Source organism: Toxorhynchites rutilus, chromosome 3 (assembly GCF_029784135.1).
Source record: "Toxorhynchites rutilus septentrionalis strain SRP chromosome 3, ASM2978413v1, whole genome shotgun sequence".
Taxonomy (NCBI): Eukaryota; Metazoa; Arthropoda; class Insecta; order Diptera; family Culicidae; genus Toxorhynchites; species Toxorhynchites rutilus.
The window spans coordinates 213,974,732-214,002,271 of record NC_073746.1 but is presented as its reverse complement, the minus strand read 5'-3'; the positions used below and the strand labels follow the sequence as shown (position 1 = coordinate 214,002,271).

The 27,540-nt window shown below is 40.7% G+C and overlaps 2 protein-coding genes and 2 long non-coding RNA genes across 4 annotated transcripts; 2 read left to right on the top strand and 2 right to left on the bottom strand.

Moving 5' to 3' along the window:
• Positions 1-2,484: 2,484 nt before the first annotated feature.
• LOC129779438 (uncharacterized) lies at positions 2,485-3,539 on the bottom strand. The gene is made up of 3 exons (XR_008743647.1): positions 3,475-3,539; positions 2,890-3,351; positions 2,485-2,828 (listed from the first exon to the last, which is right to left on the bottom strand). It is a non-coding gene; the product is annotated as an uncharacterized LOC129779438 (long non-coding RNA).
• Positions 3,540-5,681: 2,142 nt separating this feature from the next.
• Positions 5,682-6,800, top strand: LOC129778776 (uncharacterized). Its single transcript, XR_008743497.1, has 3 exons — positions 5,682-5,876; positions 5,936-6,370; positions 6,427-6,800. It is a non-coding gene; the product is annotated as an uncharacterized LOC129778776 (long non-coding RNA).
• Positions 6,801-14,877: 8,077 nt separating this feature from the next.
• LOC129777650 (DDRGK domain-containing protein 1) lies at positions 14,878-15,950 on the top strand. Its single transcript, XM_055784049.1, has 3 exons — positions 14,878-15,050; positions 15,112-15,599; positions 15,676-15,950. The coding sequence occupies exons 1-3, from the start codon at positions 14,957-14,959 to the stop codon at positions 15,940-15,942; spliced, it is 849 nt and encodes a 282-aa protein (XP_055640024.1). The 5' UTR covers positions 14,878-14,956; the 3' UTR covers positions 15,943-15,950.
• A 1,065-nt stretch (positions 15,951-17,015) lies between these two features.
• Positions 17,016-19,046, bottom strand: LOC129777254 (transmembrane emp24 domain-containing protein eca). The gene is made up of 4 exons (XM_055783424.1): positions 18,785-19,046; positions 18,598-18,729; positions 18,308-18,543; positions 17,016-18,249 (listed from the first exon to the last, which is right to left on the bottom strand). The coding sequence occupies exons 1-4, from the start codon at positions 18,915-18,917 to the stop codon at positions 18,100-18,102; spliced, it is 651 nt and encodes a 216-aa protein (XP_055639399.1). The 5' UTR covers positions 18,918-19,046; the 3' UTR covers positions 17,016-18,099.
• Positions 19,047-27,540: the final 8,494 nt, after the last annotated feature.

Here is a 27,540-nt window from a genome sequence, read left to right as displayed (position 1 = left end):
ATAGAAAACATTCGAATAAACTCTTTCACGTGAATGTATTTTTAAATTCCCAGAGGAACTGGCAGATTATTTTCAGTAACGATTAGATATTTCCATATTTTCCTCGATACTGGAAGCCCACCAGTGGTTAATACTAATTCGATAACCACCTGTTAATAGTACTTGATTGAAACATATTTGGTCACAGTGTTACATGGATAGAAAACATTCAAATAAACTCTTTCACATGAATGTATTTTTAAATTCCCAGAGGAACTGGCAGATTATATTCAGTAACGATTAGATATTTCCACATTTTCCTCGATACTGGAAGCCCACCAGTGGTTAATACTAATTCGATAACCACCTGTTAATAACACTTGATTGAAACATATTTGGTCACAGTGTTACATGGATAGAAAACATTCAAATAAACTCTTTCACATGAATGTATTTTTAAATTCCCAGAGGAACTGGCAGATTATTTTCAGTAACGATTAGATATTTCCACATTTTCTCGATACTGGACGCCCACCAGTGGTTAATACCTGTTAATACTAATACGATAACCATCTGTTAATAGCACTTGATTGAAACATATTTGGTCACAGTGTTACATGGATAGAAAACATTCAAATAAACTCTTTCACATGAATGTATTTTTAAATTCCCAGAGGAACTGGCAGATTATTTTCAGTAACGATTAGATATTTCCACATTTTCCTCGATACTTGAAGCCCACCAGTGGTTAATGCTAACTCGATAACCATCTGTTAATAGCACTTGATTGAAACATATTTGGTCACAGTGTTACATGGATAGAAAACATTCAAATAAACTCTTTCACATGAATGTATTTTTAAATTCCCAGAGGAACTGGCAGATTATATTCCAGCAATGATTAGATCTTTCCGGAACTTTCTTGATGCTGAATGGCATCCAAACGGAAAGAATTCTGCGTGTGTATGTGTCGATCCTTCGCCGTCCACCTCCTCCAGCACGTTAGGCAACGATGTTGTCTTGTCGATGTCCTCACGAGAAATGAATGTGTCACACCACCAGAATATCGCTTAAGTATGCTTTTTGTGTGTGATTGAATCGAGAGAAGGTGTGGTTTACGATGGCAATTTGGAAGGCAAACTAGAGGGGAATGAACTCTCTGAGCTCGGAACTTTCGGCGACTGAGCAATAATCGATTGCGGGCGCATACAATATTGGATACGCCAATATTCTACTGATGGGGAAGAATAATCTTCAGAAGCTATCCTGTTAATTGCGATTGATTAAAAAATCACAAAACTAAATGTATTTGGTCACAGTGTTACATGGATAGAAAACATTCGAATAAACTCTTTCACATGAATGTATTTTTAAATTCCCAGAGGAACTGGCAGATTATTTTCAGTAACGATTAGATATTTCCACATTTTCCTCGATACTGGAAGCCCACCAGTGGTTAATGCTAACTCGATAACCATCTGTTAATAGCACTTGATTGAAACATATTTGGTCACAGTGTTACATGGATAGAAAACATTCAAATAAACTCTTTCACATGAATGTATTTTTAAATTCCCAGAGGAACTGGCAGTTTATTTTCCAGAAATGATTAGATCTTTCCGGAATTTTCTCGATGCTGAATGGCATCTAAACGAAGAATTCCGCGCGTGTATGTGTGTGTGTGGCGGCTGCTCCGAACTCTTCCCGGGGAACCGTTTGTGGCATCACTCTCCTCCTGATGGATTCTCTTCTGGCCTAAGGTGCACAAACAGGCTCTTGGTGGCACCGTTCATCCGCGCTTTCATGATAAACGAAGAGCTTCACCACAACAGCGACAACATGCTCCAATCGCTGTTCAATTAGAACTGAGTGGATTTCCGAGCGGCGCTCGCCTATATACTGATTGGTGATTTCAATAGCTTGTTTTGAAAGCAATTTTAAGACTATTGAAACAAGTTTTTGGATCAAAAAGTAACAAGTATAGAACGCGTAGACATTTTATCTTTCGAATGAAGTGTTTATCATACCATTTCGTTCAGTTGTTTAGGAGCTATTAACGCTCAAAATCTCGGTCTCCGGCGTAACGCTTTCGTTTTCGAAACTTTGATTTTACACCCCGGTATAGAAATGAAAGACGTAGTCCTAAGTCAAAATATCCAATGTACAGAATCGGATTTGATGCGCCCGGCTGTTACTTCCCAGTCTACTTTGTTGTACCGAATTGGTTACAAAAATGGTGCCGACAACGGTGCCGATACCGTGCCATTTTGCAATGATTTTGTCGACCTACCCTTCGTATTTAACAACAAATTACGAGCCAACACTGTGCCAATCTGGCACCGTGACGACCGAAAACAAAACTGTTCGATTTTTATTATAGTTTCTTGTGTTTACATGATTTATTAAACGATAAAACAAAAACTCACAGAGACCACGGTCATCATTAGTTTTATTTAATATATAAATATACATCATAAATTACATATCATTGTATTACGTGATTGCATTAAATTATAAATTTACTTCATATGATTCTAAATAAAATATTCCTCGCAGCCGGAATAGCGTCCATAATCACAATCAGGTCTAAACTATCTTCATCCTCTCGTATTGAATTGTGAGAAATGCAATTTTTCTTAATTCTAAATCGTTAAAAAAAACCTGAGCCTAACCTGCGCTGATTGAATTATTTCTTTTTGTCTGTTTCTCTCTTTCTGGAGTACTTTACGATACTTTGTCTATAAGAAAATGCTTGGAACTTGTGTATATATTTACACCAAAAACATCCTGTATGCATTGCAAATGGACTAGCTGGCGATGATCGTATTGATGAAATTGAACAAATTTCGCTGAAACAAAACATTAGCCCGTTAGTTTTCTTACTTCCGAATAAAAATACAATGTAAATACCTTAAGTTGTGATCCTTGATGAGTGATTTGTAATTAAATCCTCCCCAGTAATGGCCATATTTATGCCGTGTATTTGCCGTGAAGAATCTTCAGATCAAACAGATAGGATATGATATCTCCTACACAATCCATTATCAGCCAATGAGACATTTCATTTCTTTTTGGGGATCTATTCACATAGTCACAAACTGGAATTACTCCGCTGGCATTGTTTCCTATTATCGTTGCCAAATCAACACGTTTCTCAGCACCATTCATTTTGTCTGCAGCCGCTGCTTCTTCAACTCCTGCTTTTTTTTGTTTCCTCCAAAATCCGACTAGGAAAGAGCCGGCGATCGAATGTGTCCTATTTTATGTTTGACGGCCAGCTGTTCATAGAGCTACTGAGCCCTGCCTACTGCAAATGTATTCAGTTCCGTCATAATGTGGGGGATCCTCTCTGGTGGAAGCGCTTTAGAATAGCTGGAAATTAAACATAATTGATGTTATTCAATGTAACGGAAACATCAAAGAATGAAGATTAGTATCTTGTAAAGTTTTTAATTATTTAAATAAACTAAATAAATAAAAATTAATGATACTTACATTCTGGGTTCTTCCTCTGTTGTGATTTTTTTTTTTGACAGTTGTGGAGCAGAAAAGAAGATATTCAATACAGTGATGCCGTTTCGTTCTAAGCAAGTTATACTATAAAACATGAAACTATAGGTACTCTTGCCTGCGGGGGGCAAGACGGGGTGCCATTCCATCACTTTTGTAGCACTCTTCGTCTCTCGGTCGGCGTTGTGTCTATAACCGCTCGAAAGTATATGAAACTGGGTTCGGACGCCTCTTTCCTCCGACGCCCGAAACGTCCGAAGTAACAAAGCAGTTAAAACAATACGAAGTCGTACTTCGGTCGTTTTGAGTTTTTGTTTCTTACAGCTGTTGTTACCGATTTCAATGCAATTCGACGAGTGATAACAATAATAATTCGCCTTTAGAATGAAATGCTGTTATTTGGATTGTTGCTTAGAAGTTAGTTTAAATTTTTTGTCGTGCAACGTAATATGTCCAATGTGCAAATGCGGGCAGACAAAACGTCCAATGTAACATTTTTCGCTCCTAGTCTTCGACTTTAATCTCAAATCACGGAACAACAGTTACTATTGGTTTTTCAGAGTTATTCTTGACTGCTAGTGGTGAAAGTAGCGATAAAGATCGAAAGCTTTTAAGACAATTCGCGGAATAATGTTTGGGTCTTCAACTTCGTTTTTCTCGAGTTGACGAAAATGTTACATTGGACCTTTTCAAAAGTTATGCGAGAATTCACTTCGTTACGCTGCTGTACTTCGGTGCCTACCCACATTCCGTTTTGCCTGCCAAGATCGGGTCGATGAAATGTCAACAATCGACCTCAAATGCTGCCACCTTGCAATCGAGTTATCGACCTTTCATATGCATTCATCGAACAACTTGACGCCACTTTTTCGCCAACATGTTCAAGGCGTCGACCTGCTTGCAGCGCTGCTTCCAGCACTGCTTGCTGCTTGTTTGTATTGGTTTGTTATTGAAAATGAAAAGGAAATACATTGATCGATTTTAATCATTTTATTGAAAAAAAATAATAAAAATCTATGTATAATAAAAATAAGGTATATAATGGAATCGGTGCATCCGGGTTGTCTGGATTGACGATTCAAATCCGACTGAGTACATTGATGAATACCTCCTTGCCCTTGATGACACAGATATGTGGCTGAGGAGGATTCTTCAATGTGCGTGAAGCACGGGATCTCCGATGGGGAAAATTGCTCGAAATACTGTCGATGGCCAGGTCCTGCTGCTGTTGCTGTTGATGCTGTTCCCCGGAATAGCACCCTGGACTTAAAGGATACTGCTGCGGGAAAGCTGATGCTGTTGGCTGGTGTGACAGAAGTGGAAATAAGCAATGTGGTGATGAGGGAAATCATCTTTCTCACTCGCCGATTGATTGAGTCGAATGTATTCATAGCTGATAAGACAAGATAAAATAATTAATAATTAAAAAGCCGAAATATATTTCATACTCACCAGTTGTATGATCCATTTGTTTTTGTTTGAGATGACAGTTTAGCGGAGTGGAAAAAAGAACCACCAGTGATGCCATTTGGTTTGTTTAATTATTCAGTATTTTCGACTAACGAACTATCCGCGTTGACGATATTGGGGAATAGGCATGACAGTATGGATTTGCAGAACGAATGAATACACTTTTAAAATGAAAATTATGAATGAACATGATTTTTCCTTAATCAAATTAGTACTCTATGTAAGTGAAAATCACCATTGCCTGTAAGTGGTGAAAAAACGTCATAAAAAAATATGTTTTGAGATAATTTTATATTATAATGACAAGTTTTTTTGAGAATAGCTGAACGTCTCCAATCCAATCGACGAAAAAAATATCGACCTAACAACGACCGTAACGCTGTTACCTATTCACGATGACGACGATTGGTATCGACATCTGGATACGGCATTAGTTTGTATGAGGCAAACTATTCTCTATCATATTAGTCGGCCCGAATCAGTTTATATTTGCTAAAATTTGTATGAAATTTTTTTCTTGGCATAATTTTTTCTACTTAAAGTACGTTGTCATGACCCTAATTTGAATTATTTTCTATAGACGTTCAGATATTCTCAAAAAAACTTGTCATTATAATATAAAATTATCTCAAAACATATTTTTTAAGACGTTTTTTCACCACTTGCGGGCAATAGTGATTTTCACTTACATAGAGTACTAATTTGATTAAGGAAAAATCATGTTCATTCATAATTTTCATTTTAAAAGTGTATTCATTCCTTCTGCAAATCCATACTGTCATGCCTATTCCCCAATATCGTAGTTCGTTAGTCGAAAATACTGAATAATTAAACAAACCAAATGGCATCACTGGTGGTTCTTTTTTCCACTCCGCTAAACTGTCATCTCAAACAAAAACAAATGGATCATACAACTGGTGAGTATTAAATATATTTCGGCTTTTTAATTATTAATTATTTTATCTTGTCTTATCAGCTATGAATACATTCGACTCGTTTGCTTCCATCAATCGGTAAGTGAGAAAGATGATTTCTCCCATCACCACAGTGCGGATTTCCACTTCTATCACAGCAGCCAACAACATCCGTCCTGCATCAGTAACCTCCAACCCCTGTTGGCAATGCCGGGGGACAGCATCAACAGCAGCAGCAGCAGAATTTGACCATGGTATGGTATTGCGAAGAACTTTCCCCATTAGAGGTTCCGTGCTTCGCGCACATTCAAAAATCCTCTTCAGACACGAAAACTCAACGACAAGGAGGTATTTATCAACTTGCTCAGCTGAATTACCACCCCGGAGGAACCCGAATGCACTGATTCCGTTGTATAGTAGAATGAAAATAGGCGAGGTAAGCGAACGTATTCGCATGATATTTTAATGTTCGCATTTTTATCCGGATCATACAACTGGTGAGTAGGGAATTCATTTCTGCTTTTCACTTACTAATCATTTTATTTTGTTTCAGCTATGAATACATCCGACTCAATCAATCGGCGAATGAGAAAGATGATTTCCTTCATCACCACATTGCTTATTTCCACTTCTGTCACACCAGCCAACAGCATCAGCTTTCCCGCAGCAGTATCCTTTAAGTCCAGGGTGCTATTCCGGGGAACACCATCAACAGCAACCGCAGCAGGACCTGGCCATCGATAGTATTTCGAGCAATTTTCCCCATCGGATATCCCGTGCTTCACGCACATTGAAGAATCCTCCTCAGCCACATATCTGTGTCATCAAGGGCAAGGAGGTATTCATCAATGTACTCAGTCGGATTTGAATCGTCAATCCAGACAACCCGGATGCACCGATTCCATTATATACCTTATTTTTATTATACATGGATTTTTATTATTTTTTTTTCAATCAAATGTTTAAAATCGATCAATGTATTTCCTTTTCATTTTCAATAACAAACCAATACAAACAAGCAGCAAGCAGTGCTGGAAGCAGCGCTGCAAGCAGGTCGACGCCTTGCACATGTTGGCGAAAAAGTGGCGTCAAGTTATTCGATGAATGCATATGAAAGGTCGATAACTCGATTGCAAGGTGGCAGCATCTGAGGTCGATTGTTGACATTTCATCGACCCGATCTTGGCAGGCAAAACGGAATGTGGGTGGGCACTGATGCTGATGCGCAGTGGGGATCAAGGCGTTATACTATAGTTAATCATCTTGGTGGGGATGACATGACTGCGTTGATGTTGCTGTTGTTATTTTTTAAATGCTTTTTCTCTATGTGGTTCGTTTCTGCTTCGGTAGGATTGTTTTGGAATCTTGTCGTTTGGATCACGGTCGAATGGAATGTGAAACTGAATGTCGTGCGCGGACTGCGCACTGGTTTTGTAGAAAATGGGTTTGTGGCTACTTATAAATTTCATCGTTTGTGGCTCTCAATAGGCGGACTTAAAATACTTGAATCTTACTTCCGTTGAAAACTGTTGAAGTGTAGTCATCCAGTCTAAGCAACCCTATTTTTATTTGTACCGACTACCAACCTTAGACCCCTAGCAACCTAGTTTGTTATTTTGTTTAAATGTTCACTTCACTAGTTTCACTCCTCAAGACTAGTCGTCTTTATTTCAAGCTTCCTGAAATCTTCCAAATCGTTACCACTCAAGAGGTTATGGGTACTTCAAGCAAGGATTCGGTGCACGGAATACCCCAGTTCAGCGGAGGTCCTGGATTTCACAACTGGAGTTTCCGGGTACGGATGTTCCTGGACACGCAAGGAGTGGTCAAGACGTTGATCCCCCAGCGGACACTGCGGAGGCCGCGGTGAAGACGAAATTTGACGAGACGGACAGAAAAGCGAAGTCACTGTTGATCGGTTTCCTTGGCGATGACTGCTTGGAAATCGTTCGAGATAAAACTTCTGCGAAAAAAATGTGGCAAGCTCTCGAAAATTCCTTTGTTAAGAAGTCTCTGGTGACGCAGAACCTGGTTCGGAAGCAGATTGGACGGTTGAGAATGAAGGAAGGCAATTCCATGCGTGGTCATCTGGTGGTTTTCGAAGACCTGATTCGGCAGCTCAAACAGGCAGGCGGAGAGTTAGCTGAAGCGGATTTGATCGTGACGCTGTTTGGGACTCTTCCGGAAGTTTTTGATCCGTTAATCACGGCGCTCGAAAACCTAGGCGACGAAGATTTGAAATTCGATACCGTCAAGCAGCGGCTCCTGGCAGAGGAGGTGAAGCAGCGTGACCGGCACAATGATGTGGTGGAGAAGTCAACGGCGTTCATCGGCGAAAAAGGTAAAGTTAAACCGAAAACGTTCAAAGGCAAGTGCCACAAATGCGGCCGGAAGGGACACATGCAGAAAGATTGCCGCCAGAGGAACAACGGTGAGGCCAACGTAGCTTCAGGAAGCGGTTCTGTGAGCTTTATGGTCAACCGTGAAAAATCTGGCCGGCGGCAGAGCGAAAAGGTCACCTTCAAGTTGGACTCTGGATCAAGCGACCATTTGATTAATGATGCCAGGGTATTTTCGTCGTCTTCAAGACTGGCTAAGCCGATCTTTATTCAAGTTGCCAAGGACGGCGAAACACTCGTGGCGAGAACAAAGGGCGTGATCGATGGCTGCAGCAACAAAGGTGTTCGGGTAAATATCAACGAGGTGCTGTATATCCCCGAAATGGCAATTGCTGGAATTTCGGTGCTGTTTGATGGTCGTCAAGCAGTGTTACGGAAGGAGAACCAAGTGATTGCCACGGCCCATTTGAAAGGCAGTCTGTACGAGCTGGAAATCAACGTGGATCCACCGGCAGCAAACATGTGCGATGCAGAGGCGAGCGGATTGTGGCATCGTCGACTTGGCCATCTCAATGAAAAGGCGATGGCAAAACTGGTGCAGCACAACATGGTGAATGGCATCAACGTGAAACCAAAGGCCATTGAGTTCTGTGATCCCTGTGTACAAGGTAAGCAGTGCCGCGAACCTTTCAGCGGAACTAGACAGCGAGCAACCCGGGTGTTGGAACGAATCCACTCGGACGTCTGTGGTCCTATTGATCCACCGGCGTGGGACGGGTCGCGATATTTTGTTTCCTTTATCGACGACCACACGCACTTCGTGGTTATCTACCTGATGAAGAAGAAGTCCCAAGTTTTCGAGAAATTCCGTAAGTTCGAAGCAATGGCTACAGCGGCGACAGGCAAGGCGATTTCCAGACTGACCGTAGATCAAGGAAGGGAGTACTGCTCCAACGAACAGAAGGCGTGGTACAGATTCAAAGGCATTCAAGTGGAGCCAACGGTCGCTTATACTCCCCAGCAGAACGGTGTAGCAGAACGTTTCAACAGGACGCTCATCGAGAAGGTACGTGTAATGCTCTTCGATTCACAGGTCCCAAAGAATTTGTGGTCTGAAGCCGCCTACACCGGAGTGTACCTGCTGAACCGAAGTCCTACGGCAAGCCTCCAGTGTGAAAAGACGCCAGCTGAACTGTGGTTCGGTACGAAGCCAAGTGTAGAGAAGGTTCGCATATTCGGATGCAAGGCATTTGCGTGGATTCCAAGCCAGACAAGGAAGAAGCTCGATCCGAAAAGCGTGTAGGTAGTCATGATGGGGTATGCCCCTAATGGCTACAGGCTCTGGGACAGAAAGCATCGGAAAATCATCAGTCCGACGACGAAGCTCAACCAGACGAGCCTGACGATCCGACACCACCAGCGCTCCCTTCGCAACCAGAACCCTGCGAGTCCGACGGACAAACGCAAGTGAGGCGCAGCGAACGGGAGCGCACGCTCCCTGATACTCCACAAAGCTATGATGAGATAGCCGGACGAGATGACAGCAAGGATTGGTTACGTGCGGTCAAAAGCGAACTAGGCTCTCTGAAGAGGAACAACGTGTGGCAGTTAACGACGTGCCCGGCTGACGTGAAACCCCTCAAATCAAAATGGGTCTTCAGACTGAAGGAGGACGACAATGGTAGGCCCGTTCGCTACAAAGCACGTTTAGTGGCGAAGGGCTATCTCCAAAAGCCGGGACAAAATTTCGAGGAAACCTACGCACCGGTGGCAAGGCTGGCCACAATCCGAGCTGTGCTGGCCGTCGGAGTTCATCATAAGTATCATTTTCATCAAATGGATGTACGGACTGCTTTCCTGCATGGAAGTTTGAAGGAAACCATCTACATGGCCGTTCCGGATGGAGTTCAAGCGAAGCCTGGTCAAGTTTGTCGATTGGTCAAGTCGTTGTATGGCTTAAAGCAATCCCCGAGATGTTGGAACGAGCGTTTCAACGAAGTGCTGCTGAAGATGGGCTTCATTCGGTCCAAGCACGACTATTGCCTCTACACGAAGCTGGTTCCCAATGGTGAGCTGATCGAGATTCTATACGTGGATGACCTTCTGGTGGTGGGCCGGAATCTATCAACGATTGCGCAATTGAAGCGTAATCTGGCCAAGCTGTTCGAGACGTCCGATTGTGGTGACCTGCGCCATTTCTTAGGCATAAAAATCGACTACAACAATGAGGCTGGTGTAATGAAGCTGTCGCAGAACGCAGGCATCAATCGGCTGATGAAACGCTTCGGGATGGATGACTGCAATCCGGTCAGAGTTCCGATGGAGAAAGGCCTCTCACTGGAACCGACAGGCCAACGCACTGACGAACCATATCGCGAGCTATTAGGATCTCTGATACATCTCATGCTGTGTGTTCGACCTGACGTATGTTTTCCGGTTGGATATCTGGGTCGTTTCCAGCAAAACCCTACGACTCAACACTGGCAAGCACTGAAGCACGTGGTCCGGTACATTCAAGGAACCAGAGGTATGACGCTACTATTCCGGCGAGAGGAATCGAGCGTACCATTTGGATCAGCGGTTACCTGTTCAAGGTGTTCGGATGTCCCGTCTCCTGGTGTAGCAAGAAGCAGCAGACAGTAGCAACATCATCCAGCGAGGCAGAATATGTAGCTCTGAGTCTGGCGGCGACTGAAGCGATTTGGCTGAACGGAGTTCTGGAGGATCTGCAAGAAGCTAGCTAACCGGTTACCATCTACGAAGATAACAGGGGCTGCATCTGCATGGCGAAGAATTTGGAGATGAAGCGCACCAAGCATATCGACGTCAAGAATCACTTCCTCCGTGATCACGTGGCGTCTGGATCCCTGAAAATCGAACCTATCAAGACCGAAGATCAGATAGCGGATATATTTACCAAGCTGTTGGAGTCTACCCGTTTCAAGGCTCTACGGTCAAACCTAGGATTAACTGTTTGAGAGGGGGTGTTGAAGTGTAGTCATTCAGTCTAAGCAACCCTATGTTTATTTGTACCGACTACCAACCTTAGACCCCTAGCAACCTAGTTTGTTATTTTGTTTAAATGTTCACTTCACTAGTTTCACTCCTCAAGACTAGTCGTCTTTATTTCAAGCTTCCTGAAATCTTCCAAATCGTTATCACTCAAGAAAAACGGAACACTATCGGTCGATTCGATTGGACCTTCAGTGCTACTACTGCTTTGATTAGCGACCTGCATGTCAAATTTGAAATTTGAATATGAATGGTCCACCAGCGATGAGCAAGAAACGGCAAAGACGTCGAGAGACTGGTAGTATAACTCTCATTTTCATCCGAATCGTGATCACTGCCTATTAAAACAGTTGGTACTGCATCCTTTTTTAGTCAACCTATTATTATTTTCATCGAACACAAAAAAACGTTCCTCCAAATGCACCTGGGAGAAACTAATGAAATAATATATTCCACATACGTTGCATATTCACATAGCGTCTGAGAGTATACAATCATCACCCACATTGCAAAAATCTATTCACTGAGCTTGCAGCAATAAATCAACCTGGAACCAGTGAAATTATATATTGGGGTGAGATTTTTTGCTCCCGCAGCATTGCCTCACCTGACACCTCATCTTCGCTGTACCGAATCAAATGAATTGCACCGGAATGCAGAGGGTAATATCGGGGACATAACCGGAGGGACGTAGGACTACGCCAAAGGTTATACAGTGCAAATGTAATAACCTTCACCTTAAACATTAGCATGTTGATTGTTGGGTGCCAAGAGCAACCCTGAAACACTATACTTATTGTTTTTCAGTATTATTAAGGCAAAACTTTATCTCAAATGCGAAAACTGAATGAACGATCGGAAAAAGTCACAAATGAGCCCAAAACACCCATAAATTCACACAAGATCTCATCCGGCAAACGAATCATAAAAATTTGTGTGCTTATTATTTCGGATATTGTTTTATAAATCATCGAAATTATTCTTCAGGACAACTGTATCGAAATAGTCAGAAGTAAAAGGAACTTGTTTGAGTGGGCCGATGCTGCTGGAAGCCATGATGTGGGCTGACCTGGTACATCTTTCATTATATTCTACATGATCCGGGCTCAAATTTACGTTTTCCCCCATTTATTCCTGTTAGACGTAGTCCTACGTCAAAAACAGGAAGTGGGTTATATCTATGGTATAACCGCAAGGGTGACGTAGGACTATCGTTGATTTAGAGATCATTTGTTCGAAGTTGAATCTAAATCCATTCTGAATGAATGAATAAATGAATATTTGGGGGACTTCGAAAACGAGAGCGTTACGTTGGAGGCACAAGGTTTAATGCATCCAATATAGGACACGAAAAACCTTGTTCTGAAGAATAATCTTCAGAAGCTAACCTGCTAATAGTACTTGATTGACAAATCACAAACCCAAATGTATTATATGGATATTTTATGGATAGAAAACATTAAAATAAACTCTTTCGCTTGAATGTGATTTTCAATTCCAAGGGGAACTGGCAGATTATTTTCCAGCAACGATTAGATATTTCCACATTTTCCTCGATACTGGAAGCCCACCAGTGGTTAATACTAACTCGATAACCACCTGTTAATAGTACTTGATTGAAAAATATTTGGTCACAGTGTTACACGGATAGAAAACATTCAAATAAACTCTTTAACATGAATGTATTTTTAAATTCCCAAAGGAACTGGCAGATTATTTTCCGGATCTTTCTCGATGCTGAATGGCATCCAAACGGAAAGAATTCCGTGCTTGTATGTGTGTGTGTAGTGGCTGCTTCGATGGTCACCTTCTCTTCTCATGAAGGATCGGCTTCTCTGTGCTCCCTCACTGTTTCAAACAAACTGCTTGCGTTTCAGGGCAGATCTCGATCCGTCGCTGTCCAGCATCCTCAGCAACAATGTTGTTTTGTCGATGTCCTCACGAAAAATGAATGCATCTCACCACCAGAATATCGCTTAAGTATGCTTTTTGTGCGTGATTGAATCGAGAGAAGGTGTGGTTTACGATGGCAATTTGGAAGGCAAACTAGAGGAGAATGAACTCTCTGAGCTCGGAACTTTCGGCGTCTGAGCAATAATCGATTGCGGGCGCATACAATATTGGATACGGAAATATCCTACTGATGGGGAAGAATAATCTTCAGAAGCTATCCTGTTAATTGCGATTGATTGAAAAATCACAAAACCAAATGTATTTGGTCACAGTGTTACAAGGATAGAAAACATTCAAATAAACTCTTTCACATGAATATATTTTTAAATTCCCAGAGGAACTGGCAGATTATTTTCAGTAACGATTAGATATTTTCATATTTTCCTCGATACTGGAAGCCCACCAGTGGGTAATGCTAATTTGATAACCATCTGTTGATAGCACTTGCTTGAAACATATTTGGTCAGTGTTATATGGAAAGAAAACATTCAAATAAACTCTTTCACATGAATGTATTTTTAAATTCCCAGAGGGACTGGCAGATTATTTTCCAGCAATGATTAGATCTTTCCGGAACTTTCTCGATGCTGAATGGCATCCAAACGGAAAGAATTCCGCGCATGTATGTGTGTGTAGCGATGTCTTCCCGGGGAACCGTTTGTGGCATCACTCTCCTCCTGATGGATTCGGGTGCCTTCTGGCATAGGGTGCACAAACAGGCTCTTGGTGACACCGTTCATTCGCGCTTTCATGATACACGAAGAGCTTCACCACAACAGCGACAACATGCTCCAATCGCTGTTCAATTAGAACTGAGTGGATTTCCGAGCGGCGCTCGCTTATATACCGATTGGTGATTTCAATAGCCTGTTTTGAAAGCAATTTTAAGACTATTGAAACAAGTTTTTGGATCAAAAAGTAACAAGTATAGAACGCGTAGACATTTTATCTTTCGAATGAAGTGTTTATCATACCATTTCGTTCAGTTGTTTAGGAGCTATTAACGCTCAAAATCTCGGTCTCCTTCGTAACGCTTTCGTTTTCGAAACTTTGATTTTACACCCCGGTATAGAAATGAAAGACGTTGTCCTACGTCAAAACCAAATCAGGGATAAAAACGCACAAATGTGGATGTCTATTATAACAATTTCTCATAATTGCTTCTATTTTTCAGATATCTACAATTAGCGGTCGAGTCATAATAGTGCAGAAGGATGTTTTTAGTATATCTTTTCGTTGCTAGCCGCGAAATCAATGCCTTTCTTTCCAAGCAAGGAAAAAGTGTACTATAGCTTCAATAAGCCCTTTTCGGATCTTCTGGATATGGTAATCTCCTTCCCGGTACATGCACAGCATTCTCCTCCTCCCTGAACGAAGTCATTGAACCCACAATCAGCGTTATTTCTTTTCACCATCGCCGTAAGCTGATAATACTCTTTTCCCCGCCGATGAAAGCCAAACAGAAGTACATTTTGCTTGGAAAGAAAGGCATTGATAGCGCAGCTAGAAGCGAAAAGATTAACTAAAAACATCCTTCTGCACTTTTATGATTCGACAGTAAAGCGCGAGCAGCTATTTTGCAACGAATGCATTTGTCACCAAAAGATACGATTTGATTTGTAAACAGCATTTTTGACATTGCGGTCCACCTATAGTACAACCGTACAACGCCTTGCTCTCAGATGTTGACGTTTTTGCATAATTCCTAAATTCGTAAATTGACACGAAAGCACTAGTCTTCGAGTTTATTTTTATTTGTTGCTATACTGCAACTCCAACATGGATTTGGTCGTTCTTTTTGGAATAGCTGTAGCGCTGTTAGTTGTATTATTAACGCTACTCTTCGTTTCGAAAAGAAAGAATGGATCTGCAGGTGAGTTTTGGATTTTCTTGTATGAATGTACCTATATTTACAATTCTTCATTCGAAAATAGGTGCAGAACAAAACGAACAAGACGCAAATGTTCCACGTCGGGCACAAGTTGTTCGGAATCAACGCAATAGGGCACGGGTAGCGGCTGCAGCCGTTGAAGAAGAAGCTGAAAATGATTCGGACCAGGATGTCATACCTAGAGCAACTCAAGACCTCAATGCTGAGAAAATGGGTGCTAAAAAACGAGCTAAGCTCGAAGCTAAGGCTGAGAAAAAGGCACAACGCGAGGTAGAACTAAAGTTACGCGACGAGCAAAAGAAAAAGGATGCACTTGAGGAAGAGGAAAGAAAACGCCAGGAAGAGAGAGAAGCAGCGGAAGAAAGGAAACGTGAAGAATTGGAGAAGAAAAAACAAGAAGAAAGAGAAAAGAGGGAATACGAGGAATATCTCAAAATGAAAGAAGCGTTCAGTGTCGAAGAGGAAGGTTATGACCAGGAGGAAGAAAACGAAAAAGGAAATATGTTGCAGGAGTTTCTTAGGTTTATTAAGGTACGTATGCAATTTTTTAAATCGGAACATTATGTCGCCGGAAGTTGGATCGTTCCTATTAATCTTTTTTTTTTAGGAAAACAAAGTTGTAGTTCTGGAGGATTTAGCTGTTCAGTTTCGACTCAAAACACAAGCGGTCATTGACAGAATAGTGGAACTACAAAAAGATGGTCAACTTAGTGGAGTCATAGATGATAGAGGAAAGTTCATATATATTTCGGAAGAAGAACTTCATTCAGTTGCTAAATTTATCAAACAACGTGGTAGAGTTTCGATAACAGAGCTTGCTGAAAACAGCAACAGTCTAATAAATTTAACTCCATTGACTGTAGTGGTTGAGTAAAACGCCAATCGATTTTGAATCAATGTTTAAAATTCGAAAGAAACCACTGAAGAAATTTTCAAGCGAATTGGAGTTAATGGTATCTGTACCGACCTCTTTCACCGTTGTACATGGCTACAGTTGTACTGTGTGCAGTGCCATAGACGGTTAGTGGTGGGTAACATGAACAAACCGAATCAAAACACTTGGTAAACATTCTTTTCATTATCTTTCTCTTGAGTTAATAACTCCGATTGAAAACCTGTTTGTTGTGTTTGATAGTTTAGACGCTAAATAAAAACCTTTTTCATTGAAATATGTGATGCAAATTGATCATATTTCTGATTGCCAGTTTGACATGCGGTACAATGTACAACCAAAGTATGTGTGTCATGCTACGATGGTACCAACACGTTTGATGGCTGTAGATCACTGCATCAAGCTTAACCTCAATCCTCTTTCTAACCCGAATTTTAACATTTCTGTAATGTTTCTTTTGATCATCTTCTTAGCTAACTTTTTCGTACTCACTAAGAATGTGGAATAAAAAAACTTCGCCTGCAAATTAGGAATCTCTATAATAGCATGTCCGAAAAAGAACTTGAAACTAAAATAATATTTAGAACCAGAGCAGAGGATCCAAAGCTTCTGAGGAGGACTGTTGTAATAGCTGTTATCCATCGCTATTACTTAAAGAAAGATAATTGAACCGCCGGAAATATTGGTTTTAGAGTAGTTTTCTCGGTTACCCTCTCAGGTTCTAAAAGATAATTCTCCTCCTTCGAGTTTGAAGATAAATAACGGAATATGTCGGAATATATTCCAGAAGATAACTCTCCGCTGTCGCGAATGGAGTTCAATAATGTGTATACGCAATAAATAACATAAGATATCGCCAGGATGATTGATTTTAGAGGGGTTCTCTTGGTTACTTTTTCAGGTTTCCCAAAGTTAACTCCCACCGTATATATAGAAGGTCCAAGTAATTGTACAGGTTTTACTTTTCAGGTTACCTAGAGATAATGTATTTATTTATTTATTTGTTTGTTTCAGTCTTCGATGGTATCGTACTGATAACTTTTAACCTTTTTTTTTGTTGAAGTCTACACATAAAACATTGTCGAGTAATATTAAAGTCAAATTTATCGCAAACAATACTGAACATCTTGACAAAAGCATAGAGAGCTGCTGTTAGATCCATAATGAGTCCTGTGCCTGGGAATCGCGATCAAAGCAGAGTGGCGCAGCTGACACGGGGGCACATCGAGTGGAATTTCGCGTAGTAGATCAGGACAGTCAATATTGTTCGTCAGGATGTCGAATATGAACAGCTCAATTGTAGTCTCAATCTTCGTGCCGATAGGACCTTAAGATTAATCAGACGGCAACGATCTTGATAGTCAGGAACATTTAAGGGGTCATTCCAGGTTCCGAAGTGCAAAACGTATGAATAGTTTCTGGATGCGTTCGATGCGTATCGTCTGGTACGTGTGGTAAGGTGTCCAAACCGGTACGGCGTATTCTAAGATGCTGCGCAAAATAGCGACTTCAGTGCATACACGTCGGTTAGCTGAGCAGCATTACGGCGAATAAATCCAAGTACGGAAAAGGCATTTGCAATAATAATGGAAACAATGCAATCCACCGATACAATTCTATGCAGTTGTTTACTTCTCACAATTGCATGCGTTTCATGCCACATTTTCTTAAGAAGCTGCAAGCAGTATCACCGTGGCCTAACACAGGATATTATCAGCATGCAAGCAATTTCTACTTATTATGATAATTATTTAAAATAGCCGTCTGGTGCACAACTTAGCGGCAATTTCACACAAAAATCACACTCCATAATCAGCACTATAAGCACATAAACTACCATGTTTGCAGACAAAAAGGAATTCGAGATCCGCAAGAGCATGCGGGTCATCTTCACAAATACCATACGAAGCTGATATATTAGGTGGGAATATCTAATTTGACCGGTAGTACCCTATGAACTCGAAATATGAACAATACAGAAAGGACCTTTCAAGATGTCCGACTGATCTTTCATACAATTAAGAAAACTAAATTTATTTCCTTCTCTGATGATTTTTAATTTCAAACCAGCACAAACTGAAGTGAAGTGTTAACAGAAAATCAGACTTCGGTTAGAAATGAACATATCTTCCCTTGGATTTAAACTAATTTTTTAGCCTCGAAGAAACTCTTCAAGTGTTTCATCTGCCACATTCCCATAATGACGAGAACAAGCGTTTGTGCTAATGACCACCAGAGGACCCGCTGATTGGTGCTGTCACTTGTTTGGCGAAACCGTTCCTCTCGATACTAAAATATAAATATTCATAGTAAATTTTAACATTAAAATTAAATTCCGGGACATTACCCTCTGGTAGTTTTGTTCCTTGGTTATCTGATCTACTTGATCCAGTAGCTGTCGAATTCGTAATTGCAGCTCTGTGAGCTTTTCTTTCTGTGCTACGTTAGCGTAATCGATGGTATGTTCTCCAACCTGAATATCCAGATGGACTCTCAGCTGAGATCCACTAAACCAAGCAGTGCTGTTCGAATACATGCAGATAACATGTTCCCCGGGTGTATGCGAAGTGAAAGATATACGCCCTACAAGAAAATTTCTTTAACTAGGGTTCAAAAGTCGCTAACAAAATAACTTACCCTCCGAACTATAGACACGAGACAGGATAGTTTTATCGTCAGGATCTTTGACTTCCACGTGCATGCCTATCCCCGGAGAAGACGGCATGAAACCTCCACTTCGGGGATCGTAAAGCTCCACCTTATAGTTGACTGTGAATGATAGTGGTGAGATGACATAAACAAAACCAGCAGTACAAGTATATACCTATTACAGTGGTCTCATCGGGAATCTCCTCGATGAAACATTTACGTTCGGTTTCCCCTATATGGAAGTACAAAGCGTTCACCAGTTGTACCGCAACTAGCACAAATATCATGAGACTACGTTGTAGAACCATTTTTGAGATTTGAAATATGTAATCGGGACTTAATACTACGATAAAGCCGCTAGATATAAATTTTCTCCGATGTGAACGTATGAAAGCGATAGGCACTTTCCTTTTCCACGACACGTCAATACTTCAGATGCAGAGATGCCAGATACGAAGACTGTCTCCATTTTGAAAGTACAAGTATTCGCCTATAATTCGACATCTAACCAAATATCTGACTTTTAAAACGTAGGACTGCGTCTTTCATTAAGTAAAAGTATCGAAGGTGTGCTATTCACGTGTACAGAAAATGAACAAGTTCTAAGCAACGCGCAACGAAAACAAGCAACATACACAAAGCCAAACACTGATGGCTAGAAGCGACCTATAATCATTTGCACTCTTCCTTTTTTCGCCTGCTTTGCCATGGTTCGGATGATTGTGTTATATCATGGACAGACATACAGCTGTACTAGCGTTGTACGTGTACAGCGTTGTATATGTACCATCGTACCATGCCAGACATACTTTGGTTGTACATTGTACCGTATGTCAATCTGACAATCAGAATTTTTTCCGATTTTTACCACATATTTCAATGAAAAAGGATTTTATTTAGTGTTCAAACTATCAAACATAACAACCAAGTTTAAAATCTGAGTTTCAATGAAAAGAATGTTAACCAAACGTTTTGATTCGGTTTGTTCATGCTACCCACCACTAACCGTCTATGGCGCTGCGCGCAGTACAGCTGTAGCCATGTACAGCGGTAAAATAGGTCGGTACAGGTACAACCAAGACGGGTCTATGGTACTAGGTGAGGCCGTTTCGTCACTAAGTGGGTTAGGGGAGCGGTATATGAAAACAGCACGAAAGAAAGTAAAAGGGGAATTATTTGCTTGTAGCGTGAAAGAGACAGACTGATCACGAGCGAGCTTCGGCAATAGCGTATTGTGTTTTGTTTACAAACAAAACACAGTAGACTTCCAATATGGCTGAAGAGTGGTTTTAGCAAGTTGGCCCACCTTAGTATATACTTCTACGCGCCTTGGGTACAACCAAGGCGCGTAGAAGTATATCCTAAGGTGGGCCAACTTGCTAAAACCACTCTTCAGCCATCTTGGAAGTCTACTGTGTTTTGTTTGTAAACAAAACACAATACGCTAGTGCCGAAGCTCGTTCCTGATCAGTCTGTCTCTTTCACGCTTCAAGCCAATAATTCCCCTTCTGCTTTCTTCCGTACTGTTTTCATATACCGCTCCCCTAACCCATTTAGTGACGAAACGGCCTCACCTAGTACCATAGACCCGTCTTGGGTACAACGATTGTACCGAGTTGCTTGCATGGTTCTAGCGCTGTACATGGTGACAGACATACAATTTTCGAAGTACAGCGGTAGAACAGCTGTATGTCTGTCATAAGTATTAGTTGCAATGCTAGATGCACTTCATGTGGAATGTTCGCTAGCGTTCACAGCTCGAGGGGAAACATAAGACACAAAACGAGCAGAATAAGCGACCTTTGTTGTTTCGGGCGCTGAAATATTTAGAGAAGAGGAGATGCAGATACTTATACGCTAGCGACATCTTTCTTACTATGCAAGGGTGGAGTTTACTTCGCAAATATTCTCTTTTCGCTATCCCTCTTCGTTGTTTCTATTCTAGCCACCCTTAGAGCATCCATATACTAATACACAGCATTTGACAGCGCCAAACATGTCCACTGTCACTCGCGAGAACTGCCAAACTCTCAAGCTCTCAAGCGCTTAACATACTGCCAGGTGGGTCAAAATGTGGAAACAACTCTGCAGCCATCTAAAAACTATACAAAAGTAAATCAAGACGATTAAGCTCAATTTGTGAACTATATTGATACTTCATAACATATTTATTACTATATTCATTACGTTTTATGCTGTAAACGTTTCGTCTATTGTATTTGCGTTGATGGCACTACCATTTGCCATTGCGATTTGTTCCATTTGGAGAACGAAATAACAAAGGCATTTCAGGAAGAAATTAATACACTTCTAAAATAAAAAATTATGAATAGAAATTTACTTTTCTGTGTCGAATATGTATTTTTATGTAATAGAGTAATACGTTTTCTTAAAATTATGAAATAATATTAAACTCCAATCTGCCTTGAGCTCACCGAGTAGTTTGAGAAGTTTGGCAATGAGAGATAAATTTGCTGCACATCTGGACTCGCGGATAATATCCAGCTCTGTACGGGGAAATGGGAATGCTCCCAATTTCCATCAATTTAAACCATATACAGACTATGGGATTGTAATGTATAGCATATAAAACAAATCTAAGAAAATTTCCGATTCGATTGGTATGCAAATCGTTAAAATCCGTTCGTAGCAAAAATAGTTATTAACGTTAACTTTATTTCATGAAAACGTGACTTGTTTTCTGATTTGGCACCCTTAATGTAAGACGTAGTCCTACGTCAAAAATTAGCAACAATAACGAATTTTTTGGTAAATACTACCAATCTGTAGTCATTTTCTACCGTACTAATAAACATATATGTCAAGCAGTATCGTGATTCGTAAGCCCAATATCAGCTACGTTTTCCCGCCGAAAATGCATGTATTAGAATTATATTCTATATTGCCTTATGGCAACAGGAAGTGGGTTATATCTGTGGTATAACCGCAAGGGTGACGTAGGACTATCGTTGATTTAGTGATCATTTGTTTGAAGTTGCATCTGGATCAATTCTTAATGAATGGATGAATGAATAAATTGCAAGATTGCTGAAAGTTCTTGTAAATCTGTGAGCGGATGAGTATATGTATGAATTATCATATATATTTAGAAAACTTCAATTGAACTCTTTCAAAGTTGTAAAGTGGTCCCGAAAAGAACCGGTTTGGTGTTATGTGGACCTGAAATGAGTGATTGCCCGATGGTTTCATTGGTGAGCCCATGTACGGATATGAAACGAAACAATTAGTATAAATAAAGTCATAACCAGATCTATGTAAATGTGTGTGAATGGGTATGTGTGTGTGGTGGGTACTCCGATGCATCAAACGGAACCGATTTTCGATACTGGCACTCTTTTGGTCGTTTTCTCTCTCCTCCTGATAGATCGGCTCTTTTGCGCTCCCTCACAGTTCGAAACAAACTGAATGCGTTTCAGGTCAGGTCAGGCCAGGTGATGATCCTTTGATCCCTCGATTCCTCACCGTCCAGCTCGTTCAGCTCGTTCAATAACGATGTTGTCTTGTCGGAGTTCTCACGAAAAATGAATGCGTTTCAAGGTAAGGTAAGGTATTGTATTATAGAGACTTTAAACTTTTTCAGTTCATTCGTCTCTAACCTTGAGAAAGGCCCTTGGAAAACTTTACTCTACTCCAGCATTACCCCTCCATCCTCTTGTCTTGAGAAAGGCACTCGATCCCTCGCCATTCAGCTCGTTCAGCAACGATGTTGTCCAGTCGGTGTCCACGCAACGAATGTGCGTTTCGCCACCAGAATATCACTTAAGTATGCTTTTTGCTCGTGATTGAATCGAAAGAAGGTGTGGTTTACGATGGCAATTTGGAAGGCAAACTAGAGGCGAATGAACTCTCTGAGTTTGAAACTTTTGGCGACTGAGCAATAATCGATTGAAAATTATGTTTTTCGCGATGCGAAACATTTTCCGTTGCGCGCGCATCCAATATTAGAAACGAACATATCCTACTGATGGGGAAGAATAATCTTCAGAAGCTTTCCTGCTAATTGCACTTGATTGAAAAATCACAAATCCAAATGTATTTGGTCGCAGCGTTATATGTTAGAAAACATTTAAAAAAAACTCTTTCGCATGAATGTATTTTTCAATTCCCATGGGGAACTGGCAAATTATTTTTCAGCAACAATAACATCTTCCCAGATTCTCTTCGATACTCAAAGCTAACTCGATAAGCACCTGTTAATTGCACTAGATTGAAAAATCACAAAACCAAATGTATTTGGTCGCAGCGTTATATGTTAGAAAACATTAAAAAAACTCTTTCGCATGAATGTATTTTTCAATTCCCATGGGGAACTGGCAGATTATTTTTCAACAACGATAATATGTTTCAGGAATCTTCCCGATGCTGGATGGCATTTAAACGAAAGAAGTTCCGCACGTATATATGTGTGTGTGTGGCGGCTGCTTCGATGTCTCAAACGGAACCGTTTTTCGATGCTGATACTCTCTCGGTCGTCTTCTCTTCTTCTTCTGATGGTTCGGCTTTTCTGCGCTCCCTCACAGTTCCAAACTGAATGCGTTTCAGGTCAGAAATCTTCTCGATGCTGGATGGCATCCAAACGAGAAAAACTCCGCGCGTGTATGTGTGTGTGCGACGGCTGCTCCGATGTCTCAAACGGAACCGTTTGTGGCATCGCTCTCCTCCTGATGGATTCCCTTCTGGCCTAAGGTGCACCAAAAGTCTCTTGGTGACACCGTTCATCCGCGCTTTCATGATGAACTTCACCACAACAGCGACAACATGCTCCAATCGCTGTTCAATTATAACTGAGTGGACTTCCGAGCGGCGCTCGCTTATATACTGATTGGTGATTTCAATAGCCTGCTTTGAAAGCAATTTTAAGACTATTGAAACAAGTGTTTGGATGAAAAAGTAACAAGTATATAACGCGTAGACATTTTATCTTTCGAATGAAGTGTTTATCTTACCATTTCGTTCAGTTATTTAGGAGCTATTAACGCTCAAAATCTCGGTCTTCGGCGTACCGCTTTCGTTTTTGAAACTTTGATTTTACACCCCGGTATAGAAATGAAAGACGTAGTCCTTCGTCAAAATGGTTAATACGCGCTTTTCTCACCAGTTTTCAGATTTGATAATATCCGAGTTTGCTAATGTTATCGAGTAAAATATACTAACCTCTGGTAGGGATGCGGGTTTGTTGATAATATGTACAAAAAATTTGTATATTCTGCTAATGTTTGCATTACCAAATGTATTTGGTAGTTTTCGACCGAGGATTTTAGTTAGTGTATGACGGTTCCTCCTGGTGTCTTGATTTTTCGCCCGTGTTCGGGAACACATTCTGATTAGGCACAAACGCAAGCGAGTAAAAATAGCAGCTTGCATATATCTAGGTATTCGTTAACGCATGCTGATCAGCACTAATTCGCGACTACGAAGCTGAATTTGACAGCTTGTGTGCGTGAAGCGAATGTCAACAAAGAATTGCAAAAAGAATGTGATTTTTAAACGCACCGTTTTTAACGTTTTTTGCAGAAATTTTCGTAATGGTGAGTATGTATCGAAAGAACTATCCTCTAGGATGCTAATTTTGTTAAATCACATAATTTTACTGCAGGGGAAAACGTTTTCTTACCGCATCCAAAGGACACTGTCTTTACTTGTGAAAAAGTAAACAAACTTTCAGGATACTAAATTTAAATAAAAATTAATAATTGTGTGCAAAATTTATCTTCCAAACGGTTGAAAAATGAGTTTTCCTTATGCAGAGAAAAAAAGTTTGCCGTAGCTTAAGCTGAATTTAACTTATAAGTGTTTTTCTGTGACCTTGTTTCATGCATTATCAGGAGCCATCAGTCGGAGAAAATGAAACCTGCTACGTGGCTGTGGAGTTTGCGGATGTGTTCGATTATGCTGCGGGTGGAAGCCGTTTAGTCGTCGAAGGTGAAAGAGTATTCAAAGCTGGACATCTTTTAATAGTTGGTGTAGAAGAAGTTCACGATTAAGGCTTCAGTATTTTCTCGTCCTGCCTCCAGTCATCATCTCCAAGCTCGGAACCCCATACAATAAAAATTCGTACGAAAATCTCCTTCTCCAAATGGTTGTTTTCGTGTTCCTGTAAAGCTGACAAAGGGAAGTGCAAACACGTCATGGCTGTTTTGTATCATTTGCTTAAGTATGTTTTATTTTATTTCTTTATTATTGCACATTTTGCACCAAGTTGGACTGTTTCACACTTTTTCAAAAGTGCGAAAATGTGAATGTGAATACTTGGAGAGTAGAAGTTCGACACGGTGGAGGCTACAAATACGGGAGGTTTTTGTAGGTTCTATCTTTAGCCGTAGTCGTTGGATCCAGTCTAGATACCGCGATTTGTCCGTTTTCGGAGGGAAGGCATGAAAAGAAATTCCGGGGCGATATCTCTGCTTACATCCGGGGACGACACAAACAATACGGCTTTTGAATTTTGCAGATTGTTTGGAGTCAGCTTCAAGCAAATTTCATCCGACTTGCATGTTCTCCGGGCAATTTGCGCAGCTTTTGACGTCCATATTTCACACGTTCTAAGGAAAATATTTTTTATCTATTCAATCAGTGCTCTAATATTATAAATATTAGAGCACTGATTGAATAGAAGCCAGATCTTTGTATTTTAGGTATTTTATGAACACTAAGCGGATATTTTTATATCAAATTTCATTAATTCGGTTTACCTCTCTCGCAGGTAGATTGACAGAGGGTGTACTTCAACGGCTTTTTTTCACAACTAAATGACAATAAATTTTGGTTCGGAGCATCGAAACAGCTAAGAAAAACTATTTTTCAACAATTTCCACTAATTGTAAGATAAACACGGTACAAGTTTTCGAGAAATAAGTATATTAATTACAGAGAAAATATGCAACGGTTTGTTTACATATTTTTCACTCACACGCGAAACTTTCATAGGTGGCGACACCGTACCTTCGATGACGCGAATGCGAACGAATTGATAAAACCGCAGCTAGCATATGTCCTCTATGACAGTTTCTCCTGGTGCTGTGTTTAGTGTGCGCAGTGGCGTCGAGTAGAGCTTTCGCACCCGGGGCGGAAAATTTGATCAAGACGGGTCTATGGTACTAGGTGAGGCCGTTTCGTCACTAAGTTGGTTAGGGAAGCGGTATATGAAAACAGCACGGAAGAAAGTAGAAGGGGAATTATTTGCTTGTAGCGTGAAAGAGACAGACTGATCACGAGCGACCTTCGGCAATAGCGTATTGTGTTTTGTTTACAAACAAAACACAGTAGACTTCCAAGATGGCTGAAGAGTGGTTTTAGCAAGTTGGCCCACCTTAGTATATACTTCTAGGCGCCTTGAATTTGATTACCCTCATCACCCCGCCAGAAAAGGAATAAATCATATTTAGGCGGCGGTGACACTGGATGCAGAGAAGTGATCGTACGAATTGTATGCAATAGTGAAAGTAAACAACCACATTGAGTTGTATTGGTGTGGTTACATTGCTTCCCCCTTGCTTCGTTCGAATTCGTCTGTTTCTATCGAACAAAATTGTTTGTTTCTATTCGCACAATCAAATTTTCGTGCGTACTCCTATCCAAAGTAACCTTAGCCTTATTCAATTTCTTCATACAAATTTGGTTCATTCCGCACCCCTAAAAGAGTGCACCCGGCGGCGAACCACCCCCTCCGCACCCCCCAGTCGACGCCACTGAGTGTGCGTATTTGTTGAAACTTTCTGTTCGGCACTAATGCAAGCGAATACAAGAAATAGAAACATGTTCCGCTATGACCGTTCCTCCTGGCGCCTTAATTTTGTGCCAGTGTTCGGGATCACATTCTGATCAGGCACAAACGCAAGCGAGTAAAAGAAATAGCAGCTTGCATTTATCTGCGTATTCGTTAACGCATGTTGATCAGCACTAAGAGCCCCCGCAGACTGCAGACTTTTGTCGGCCGATAGATCGGTCGGAGGACTTAATCAGTATGGAGCGATATGCATATGCGCACACTACACCGATTCAGTTTTCGCCGATAAAAAAGTTTGATAGGGTTCCCGATTGCATTCAAACTATTCGGTCGGTCAACTATTGGCCGTCCGTTTAAGGTGAAGGTAGAAGCTAGCCACAAATGGCTGCCACAATGGTGCTAATCATTTAATTCCAGCATTGAATTTAGAGATGTACCATCCGCTCATGAGCTGTTCATTCGAATCGCTTCATCATAGTGAGCGGATTCAGTGCAGAGCAGAGAGTGTGAATTTTGAGACGCGAAAGAATTTTTCGTCTCCCGCGCTTTATGATATGACGTCAGTTTGTTTTCGTGTGTCTTTCTTCGTTCTTTAGCTTTAGCAGAGATGCCAGATAGGAAAAAGGTTTTTGTTTTGAAGATATTCAATCGTTCGTTACTTCATTAAATTTTTCTTACATCGCCGAACAAAACAATAAACATTAGTATATGCTTGTAAATGAAATTAATAATGTAAATAAAATTATTATTGTTATTTAGACATGCCTGTTGAAACACATAAATGTATTTCCGCGTGCTGAATCAAAACAATTCAGAAAACCACCCGGCATAAATGCTGATGATTGATAATGGTCCTTTTGTTACCTTTGTTATCGCGAAGAATTATTTCTCGTTGCGTCTATTAGTGGATTTATATTTATATCCCTGGATGCAAAAAAAAATATTTCGGCAGTTTTATCAAAAAAAAAAAGACGGGTGGGTAATGTCGGGGACATAACCGGAGTGACGTAGGACTATACAAATGGGACAGCTTTTGTTAAATATATATTTTAAATATATTGTTTTATTTTCTTCTTCTACGTGAATACCTACCTATCTACCTGAAAAATGGATTAGTTTACTGTTTACTCTTTATGAATATGTTGATGGTTCTGAAAAGAACCTTTGGTGTTGTGTTTTTGTTA

What these genes read in the sequence shown, in the direction of transcription:
- LOC129777650 (XM_055784049.1), top strand. Translation starts at nt 14,957, where the DNA reads ATGGATTTGGTCGTTCTTTTTGGAATAGCTGTAGCGCTGTTAGTTGTA. An exon ending in AAGAAAGAATGGATCTGCAG is followed by an intron (nt 15,051 to 15,111) that starts GTGAGTTTTGGA and finishes ATTCGAAAATAG; the next exon opens with GTGCAGAACAAAACGAACAA. An exon ending in AGTTTCTTAGGTTTATTAAG is followed by an intron (nt 15,600 to 15,675) that starts GTACGTATGCAA and finishes TTTTTTTTTTAG; the next exon opens with GAAAACAAAGTTGTAGTTCT.
- LOC129777254 (XM_055783424.1), bottom strand. Translation starts at nt 18,917, where the DNA reads ATGGTTCTACAACGTAGTCTCATGATATTTGTGCTAGTTGCGGTACAA. An exon ending in TCGTGTCTATAGTTCGGAGG is followed by an intron (nt 18,544 to 18,597) that starts GTAAGTTATTTT and finishes ATTTTCTTGTAG; the next exon opens with GGCGTATATCTTTCACTTCG. An exon ending in AGGAACAAAACTACCAGAGG is followed by an intron (nt 18,250 to 18,307) that starts GTAATGTCCCGG and finishes TTTATATTTTAG; the next exon opens with TATCGAGAGGAACGGTTTCG.